Source organism: Apaloderma vittatum, unplaced genomic scaffold (genome assembly GCF_000703405.1).
Source record: "Apaloderma vittatum isolate BGI_N311 unplaced genomic scaffold, ASM70340v1 scaffold15660, whole genome shotgun sequence".
Lineage (NCBI taxonomy): Eukaryota > Metazoa > Chordata > Aves > Trogoniformes > Trogonidae > Apaloderma > Apaloderma vittatum.
In genome coordinates, this window is record NW_009695144.1 from 17,189 (window position 1) to 26,692 (window position 9,504).

The 9,504-nt window shown below is 36.6% G+C and overlaps 1 protein-coding gene across 1 annotated transcript in view; it reads right to left on the reverse strand.

Moving 5' to 3' along the window:
* Positions 1-868: 868 nt before the first annotated feature.
* Positions 869-9,504, reverse strand: part of CAND1 (cullin-associated and neddylation-dissociated 1) — a 24,574-nt gene continuing 15,938 nt past the window's right edge. Inside the window, exons 7-14 of the mRNA XM_009870208.1 lie at positions 8,966-9,258; positions 8,166-8,307; positions 6,092-7,585; positions 5,212-5,307; positions 3,334-3,503; positions 3,070-3,234; positions 2,696-2,803; positions 869-1,577 (exon numbers count right to left, since the gene is read on the reverse strand). Coding sequence (XP_009868510.1) covers positions 1,353-1,577; positions 2,696-2,803; positions 3,070-3,234; positions 3,334-3,503; positions 5,212-5,307; positions 6,092-7,585; positions 8,166-8,307; positions 8,966-9,258 — 2,693 coding nt within the window. The 3' untranslated portion in view covers positions 869-1,352. The remainder of the gene's footprint in view (positions 1,578-2,695; positions 2,804-3,069; positions 3,235-3,333; positions 3,504-5,211; positions 5,308-6,091; positions 7,586-8,165; positions 8,308-8,965; positions 9,259-9,504) is intronic.

A 9,504-nucleotide genomic window follows, 5' to 3' on the forward strand; every position in this document is an offset into this window, starting at 1 on the left:
TTCCCAAATGCAGTTCATTGTGGAACTGCCAGCTATCACCTTCTGGTCCTCTTCTGCATTACCTCAGCACAACAGATTTTTTTTTTTTTTCCTTGTATTTGCTGGCTTTCTACCTCTCTCCATTCTTACGACCACCCCCTGTTTCCCCTCTCACCAGAATGCTGTATAACACTTGCAGCACCGTAATCTACTGGTGGTTCCATGTGCCAGAAAGCACTGACAGGCACAAAATGATGGTCTGGCAATACTTGTGTAGGTAATACCAGCTGTTAGTGCCTTAACAAAACCAGTTGGATGAAGAATAGGAAGTAGAAGCCACCGAAGAAACTTCCTCTCATACTTTTATAAGCAAAGCAAAGTTGAATCCAGAGTTCAGGAGACACTGAGCAGCAATCGTCGTTCTCTGCTCATTTTACCTCCATCTCATCCTATTTCCTTCCAATCTTCTGGTTTGTCCACCTTGATTCCAGAGGATCCAGCCTTTGGGAATGTGAAACCATGAGAACTGCAGGAATTGTATTTACTGTAAGAACATCTGCAGGGTCATATTACTGGCACTTAAAAAACCCAAACAACCTAGGTTAAGAAAACCAACCTCCATCTGTCCCTTCCTATATGAATGGTCTCTACGTCAAAATACCTGAAAACTGCACTGATACTCTAGAACTTATTTTAAGTTGCATTACGAGTAAACTGCACATGCTGTTTTACAGACAATATATATTTGTAAACTTGCTCATGCAGAATTAGTGTGCACAACAGGGCTATTTGTTTTCTAATCCCCACACCTTTAAAAATTACATTTATGTCTGCTTTTTTTGCACTGTGACCAAACCCTCCCTTGAATGTAAAAAATCTTACACAGAAATCACCTGCCAGCCAAACCAATTTATGAAGCTGAAACGAAAAAGAATAAGAAGTCATACAAAAACATGGTGCACCTGGATGTTTGTTTCCCACCTCCCCGTCCCCCCTTATTTTGATTACAAGCAGAAAGTGTAAATAAAAGGAAAAAAAAATAATCATGGTCACAAAATTCTGACATTTTAATCCTAAACATTACAGGGCAAATAGATGTTGGAACCTATTTCCATACACCATGCGTCAACTTTTTAATTCCCAAATGTGGCCAAAACCACTTAAACAAGAGTGGTTAACAAACTCTGAATTATGGAAATACATTTCTGGAATAAATGCTAGAAAAGCAACAATGGGAAAAGCCAACTGTCTCCATTAAGGTAAATAAAGTGGAACAATGTGTGGATTAGATACTTTTTCTGTTTCTTACTTATAACCTGTCAATTCAGTGCATCGTACGGTTCAACATAATGGTCCCTGTTTTGGACAAACATCTAACTAGTGTCCATTGATTCCAAGTTAGTGGATGATGAATCTTTTTGGATACTTTCAAAGATGGCTGCCAGCTCAGGGTTAGAGCTTATCTGTGATTGAAATTCACTCATTAACGGACTCTTCTCTGCTTCTGGAATGGTTAGGAGTGCTGCTACTGCCCTCATAGCAGATCGTTTCAGTTCATCTTGCTTTTCAAACTCCTGTTTCACTGAGTTTGCCTTTACCTAGGGAAAAAAAATGAAAATATGTTTGCTTAACCCTCCCTGTGTTTCTGCTCAGTGCAGGAGTGTTGGACTAGACGACTTTTAAAGGTCCCTTCCAATGCAATGCATTCCATGATTCTACATTCACGTTTAACAAAAAAAAAAAGTATCTTACAAAGACCTATTTCCTTCCATACTACCACTTTGAGCAGCTTTTAAAATGGCCTAATGTCTTTAAAAAAAAAAGTCGAACATTTACTTCTTAGTAGACCTTTTTACCAGCAGTTCACAAATAGACTGAAACTTGAATAAAGCAAAGTAAGCAGAAAAAGGTTGTAAGCTACCAAGTCAATTACAAAATCAAAACAAATATAGCAGTCAACCTCTAGCTAGTAAGGTCAGTAAATGACATTAAACTGATATCATCACAGTTCTTCAGTTTCCAGAGAATATAACTTTTTTTTTTAAGTGTACCTTCATTAGTATAATTGCTTAACCTGCTGTTAAAATTCTCAAAGACTTTTCAGTGGTACAAACATAAATTATCATTAAAAGCAGTCAAATGTCTTGATGTAAAATATAACGGACTGCAGTAATAGGTAAATAGCAAGGTAAATCAAGCATTAAATTACTGTCAGAGCAAGCAGGTGAATCAAGACAAGAACAAGAATGGAAGGAGACTAACTGTGCCAAGACCCAAAAAATTCTCTAATATAAATGAAGAAGGGGGTGGGGGGAAACAACAACAACAAAAATCAAACTTCACTGCCTCCATCTTTCAACACCCAAATGCTTTTCTGAAACAACCATCAGAAGTCAGAAAAACTCTCCGCATTTCAGTTTCACTATGTGTAATGAAATGAGACAAGCTGCCTAAGTGGCAGTTAGTATTTTAAGAAAGAGAAGAAACTGTATCAAAGAAATACAAGATTTTTAAAAAGAAACTAACCAGTCGACCCTTCCATTTGTAACTCTGAGATCTAATACATGTATAAAGACCCACATATTTCTATTATTCTGCCTACTGCAGCTTATCAAGTGTAACTCAGAAAATGCTGCAGCAGTACAGAAGTACTCTTCATATGCAAGTTCATTTATACATAACACAAAATAATTAACTTAAGTTTAAACTTAAATACCTTAGTTGTACATGTGGCACGCAACGGTTCAACAAGCCTATCCAACCTCTGCAGCACGGCGCTTGGACAAAGGGTAGACAGTCTCACCAACATTAAAAAGGTTAGCATCTAGGTTGAGGAAAAAACCCAATTCAACAATTAGCTAGTTATGCCTAGCACATACATGGAGATAATTTCCTACAATGCTGTGTAACCTTTCTAACAGCAACAACTGGCAACAACAATGCTGTGTAACCTTTTTAACAGCAACACAAAATGGCAAATATAGCAAAGCACTTAAGCACATGAAGTAGTATCTTTGCCATTTCAATCTCTTTCCTATTTAAAATCTTTTGACTAAGTCACTGCTTACACAGAGAAAAATGACAGCTAACCTTGATATCATAGTGATCCTTCAGGCCATCTTCAACATGATTTAAAAATTCAAATATATCTAGTCTATCCAAACAGCTATCCAAAAGAGTATACATGCACTCAAAAGCTGCTTTCCTTATGTCCAACCCATCATCAACAGTATGCTTAAATGGTCCCATTTCAACCTGTCAGCAAATAAAAAAAAAGAAAGTTAACAAGTAATACACCTAGAAAGGCAAAGGATCGACATATACACTCAGCACTGTTCTTCTTAGTTAACGTACCTCTCTGATTAATTCCTTTCTGACTTTTGTTTCATTGTAAAGATGAGGAAGCACAGTATCTAAGAGGTCCCTTATTAATGATGGTTTATTGTGTGCAGCCGAGTTAAATGTCACTAGGGCTACTCTCCTGACATTGAGATCTGGGTCTTCCAACGTTTTCAGAAAATCACCTGCAATCACAGACAGAAATCATTCAACCTATGAGGATCTTTTTCAGTTGCTATTTTAAAAATATCTTTGCTTAGTTTTAATCTTTGGAAAGGACACAGGTTTAGTGCAAGAGTTATTTTCATGAAAAAGAGACCCATGGCTGCGATTTTTGCATGCTTACACAAATTTATTTATTATAATCATATGAAAAGTGTTCATATAATTGAAATACAGTATTCCATATGAAACAGAAGTAGAAAAACCTCCCTCAAAATGGATGGTCATCACTTAATGATATTTTAACTTTTTTAGAAAAGTAACATGTAAATTAATGAAAATCGTATTCCTTTCATTTTCTCCACTGAAGTCTCAGAATATGTATTAGAAAACCAATTTAAACTATGCAGTTCAAGAATTAGAGAACACCTCTTAAGGAAACTATCAACATATTGATTTTTAACCCCTAAATTGGCATATATTGAAAATTCTTAAATTAGGATGAACTAAGCCTACCCACTATATATTAAGGTAGCAACACCTCTCTCATTCCACCCTTGGGCATTTTCAAGTTAGAATTTCTGTAGTTCTGTAACACAGTCTTGTTAAAATAAAAGCCTATAGGAACACAGTTTCCCTCAGTGTTTGTCAAGGTTACTAGCAACTTCCATGAGAAGTGAAATTTTTAAAATGAAAAAAACAACAAGGTGTAAATATCCAAGTGACTTCTACAGACACAAAAGAAACTGGGTAACAAAACTAAAGATGAATGCACATTTTAGAAGTACTAGATACTAACAGTTTTTTGACTGAATAATCAATAAATATTTTAAGAAATCAAAGGGGCAAAACAGCTTCAGTGTGAGAGACAGCAGGGGGGAAAAATCCACAAGTGTAATCAATTCTTGAATATTTTATTTTAAAGAAAAGAAAAAGAAAAAGTGAAGCTTAGTGATGAAAATAACACATAGGAACTGACTTCAATTCCCCATAAATAAAAAACATGCTCTCTACAAAATCGCATTTTTTCATGTTTTTTCCCCAATCAGTTTTAGCAGTATACACAATTTTTACAGATCTTTAAACCTGTAATTTATCCACTATGAAACATTCACCAGAGCCTATTAAACAAATCTACAATACCTCGTCATGCAAATGAGAAAAGATCAAAAAGCCACATCATTGCAAAGCTATTTATCGTACTGATGGTACGCTGAAAGCTCTGATGACCTTATCCCTGTATAAATATACAAGCTTCCAAATGTTTTCAGACCACAAGCATTATGGAATCATAAAGACCTAAATTTACAATTCACCACCTGGTACTATGCAGAATTCACGTGTGCATACATATTTTAAGCAACTGATTGTCAAGTATTTCCAAGACCACCCTTCTGGGTAAAGACATCAAACTGATAAAATTTGGCAAGAGCATGGGAAAGAAAATCAGCTTTTGAGTCCCATTTTCGTAAGAGCCCTAGGTCCTTTTTTGCCTATTGCAGCTTCAATATATGTAATTTTTCATCACACAACTTTTGCTGCTCAGAATTCAAACAAACTAGGATTAACATAAATAACTGGCTATTATGGAAACATAACTGCTTCAATAGTTATCGTTGGTAGCCAATTCTAGTACCTGCAAAATATTTACTTTTGAAAACACAAAAGAATAAATTTTAAATTCTGTTGCATGAAAATGTACAGGCTGTACGGAAACAGTAAAGAACTTACCTATGCAGTTCTTCAAGAGTGGGTCTATGGGTTGTGGATGATCAGAAATAGTGAATTTAACAGCAGTAACCACTGAACTCCGAGCATATGAAGACCCTAATATGAAACAAAGTGTGAATACATAACATTAAAACAGTACATCTACAGAATTCAAATCAGGTTCGATTACATTCTTTTTCAAATTCTAATACTCTTAAGAACACTAAACAAGAAATGTTGTTTATTACTAGCAATGCAATATGTAACTCAAGGAAATCTATGGAGAAAACATTTTTAACAGGGGAAAATACTATAATGACTGCAAAAAGCATTTAATGCAATCTGTTACATAAAATTCAAGTAATAAGCCTACTAGAACATATTTTCTTATGATCACACACAGGCTTACAAATAACTTTCTTCGTTAAAGCAGAAGCACTTGAAGAAATCATGTTAAAACAATTCTTGATATGAAACTGATTCGTAAGTTACACACAATGATCCTTTCTAATCCTTAAAAATTTCAAAATTCTTGTCTGAAAATTAGGAACACTGTAATTTATACCACAAGGTCAAAATGTTGCAAATCATTTGTCAATTTGTCCCTTTGTTGCCCATGCTCCTTCCCCTTTATTTTTATAGCTCTTTGTTAAATGCAACATCATTAATTGAAATACAGTCTGAAAGCAGAACATAAGTAATTCATGTTATGTATGACTAATAGCTTCTAATAAAAACAGAATCTTTCTTTTAGTAAAAAGCATTACATTGTTTGGAGGGGTAAGCAAAACTTCAAGAGAATGACAAAATCTAAGCAAAAAATTTGCAAAACTAGATTAACTTATTAAGAGATAACATAAGGCCATTTGCTACAATATGTAGATGAGTTACCACTCCTCACCTGATGCCAAGTATCCCTTGAGTCGTGGGAGCAGAGTCTCTGGGTCTATCAAGGTAAGCTTGCCCAAGCATTCTGCAACAACATTCCTTGTACCCTCCTCTGCACATTCGCAGTGTTTCAGGAGTAAGGCCCAGATGTTCTCAACATATGGTTTGAGACCGATCACTGACGCAGAGCTAATTATTTCTTTCAAGGAATGAAGAAGAAGGTATTGCCTCTTAGGTTGACTGGTTATTTCTTGTAAGACAAACGGCAGATACTCGGGGAGATTGCCAACACTAATACTGCCTAATGCGTAAGATGCTGCCGACTTGACTTCTTCACTAGGGGAAGAGAAGGCTTCTAATATTACAGACTTCAGCTCAATTTGTCCACTTAAGTCAATGTGATGCCCAACTTCCCCAAGAGAAAGCAAAGCCAGAAGCCGAATGGAATCCGTGGACCTTGAGTTCTTGACGTCTTGAATGAACTGACCTACGACAGCCGGTCCTTCCTTAGGGCAGGCTCGAGTAAGGGCAGCAACACATTTGGCAATGGAATAGTAAGACTGCTTGTGAGTAAGTGCTGTGCTCTGTGAGTACACTGGACCCGTTAACATGCGCAGTAAATCCATATAGCCTAAATTGTTTGTACCAGTCACAACCAAAGCTTGGAAAAATTCTAGCATGGCACTAAGTGCTCCACCCTGAAGTAGAGGCGATCTCACCAGCCCAATAAGTTCATTGAGAATGGACCCGCTAATCTTGGACAGGGAGGAAGGATATACCTTAGCCAGCGTTGTCAGAAAACTGATGGCCATCTGTGATACATGCATATCACTTTCACTAATGAGAGGTGGAAGCTCATCCAGGACAGCATCAATCATGGCAGCTGTCAAGCTGTCACTGTAATTCTTAATTAAAATATCTAGAGCAGAAAGAGTGCCCAGTTTCAACGCTCGCTGGTTCTTTCTCAAAAAAGAAGCAAGAATAGGAACCCCTTCCCCAAGGATTGGTCTCAAATCTATCTTCAAAGGAGAACCAGCAATCAAGGTCATGGCCTTCACCGTAGTTAACCGAGTGATCTCATTCTTCAGTCTCTCTAGGAAGATCTGAAGCGTACTAGGCAGGTCTGTGCCTAGGCTGTCACCAAGGCTACAAATGATTTGACCCATGCACGATATCGCCCTTTCTTTCACCTCCTGATCAATGTCAGCAGCCTTCAACCTCTTAATTGTACAAGTAAACAAATCTTTGATATAAGGAGTAGCATCAAAGGAAGAAGGCTGGTCTAAAGGACGAATGACCTTCACAAGCTGTTGGGTAACCAAAAGCGCCTCTGATGTTATCTTGTAAAATGGGTCTCCAACACAAGCTACAACTGGAGGTACCAATGCTTGAACATGAGGATGGAACACCTGGGGAGAATGATTGCAGAGGATCACATACAAACAGGACAGAGCATCTATCTTCAGATTAGAAGAACTTGATTTGTCATTCAGTGAAAAAATTATTCCTAGAAGAAAAAAAAAAGAAAAAAAAAGTACTTTTAGGTAAGGTATTTATATTCTGTTAGGACACGTCAGAATTTCTGAAGGAAGGCAGCTACACTGAATTCACATTTTCCTGCTCCAGCCTTTCTTGAATGCTTCCAAGCCCCTTTCACCATTATATTCAATCAGTTGGTTTTCAAGCTTTCTCTACACAGAGGACATGGGTCTTTTCATGGTTTGTGATGTATTTTCTTAATTATAAAGGGATTTTGAACCTCTAGCTTGTCCAAACTTACTTTTCCTTGTTACTTCAGAACTCAACATTTTGGGTCCCAAAAGCTAAAACCTGGACAGTATTTTGCTTTGTTGAGATGAGAAAGAAGGTGGTTTGATTTTGCAGTTAAGAATGAAATTAACTTTTTTTATAAATATAGAATAATAATAATAATTAAAAAATCTTAGACCCACACAGTAGCCAACTGTTTTGCCAGTTTACTTAAATGGAAGCAACACTTCAAAGCTTTGCAAAAAGCACAGTCAAGGTTTAAAGATTTTGAAACATCACATCCAATTTACTAATAAATCTTTTAATGTTTCTCATACCTGGTACAAGAACAGGGACATGTTGCGTTAGGGCTCCAGGTAATACATTTACTAGCTCAGTCAGCATGTTAAAGCAACACTGACGAGTCTTCACACTTTTCTCCTTCATCTGTTTGTGCAAGGCTTTAACTATGTTGGGAACCTGTAATCATCACACATCTGTTAATCGATTCAATAGCTGACATTCCTTTCATCTTTTGATCGCTGAGGGGAATATAAAGAAAGATGTGCACCCTACCCTTCCAGTTCTGATTTCTCTACAGAGATAGAGAAGTTATATAAACACTGGGAAATGGAGATTCAAAAGAACTGCTATTAGTGATTTAACTTTAGAAGATGAGAAAAAAAGGAAAATTCTATTTGTATTAATAAAACTGTAAAGAGCAGCAACTGAGAACTCACCTAAATAATTAACTTAGAATTATTCTGCAAATAAAACATGTTGCAGCAAATCAAGCTTTATCTTGATCCTTAGAGCTTATGTCTCCATTACAGAATGTACAAAACTATTTTACTTCGTTAATTTAGCTAAACAACTTAAAATGGACAACTTTACAGGTGACAGTAAACAACTAGGATCGGGTAAGAACGTTTGTATGAGCTGGCAATTTCAGTTCCCAAGACTACTGTACTTTTCCAGGCCAATTTACCTGCCTTGCTCTCTATGTTAGTACTGCAGTAATAAATTGTAATGCACGTACAAAGAAAGCATGCTATAGCAATTTTCAAGAACTATCCTTATGAAGGGGGCACGAATTCTATGTATCTTCTCAGAAATAACAAAAGCCTTGACAAATAACCTGACTCTGAAGCATTGTCAATGGTGTCTCTCCTTGCTCCATTGCATCAGGATCACAAAGCCAACTTTGCACAGGTCGAGTTTGTTTTAAGAGAGAAAGATATGCATGAAAAACATCTGCTTTAACATTCTCTTCACGTTCTTTGAATCTGGCTATTAAAGCAGGTGATACAGTTTTGTAGAATTCTGGAAGCATTTCATGCCGTGTGCTAACCACAGCATCCAGGCATTTAGCAGCTGCACGTCTCACTTTCCAGCTCATGTCATCATCATCACTATATTCATCATCGCTTCCTAGAAAAAGTAAATTACACATATGTTCAAGTCTAGACAATCAAAGTTTTATTTTGAACAATTAGAACACACTTGGGTTCTCTGTGTAAGGCACACCAAAGAAATAGGTTCAGAAGCATGTTAAAAAATATATATAAAAAGCCTTTTGAACTGCCTAAATCATAAGGCTAATTATTTTCTCTGCCATTTTTTTCACACCAGTCCTACACGTGTATTAACTTGAACTAAAAATAGGGCAAGACAGTT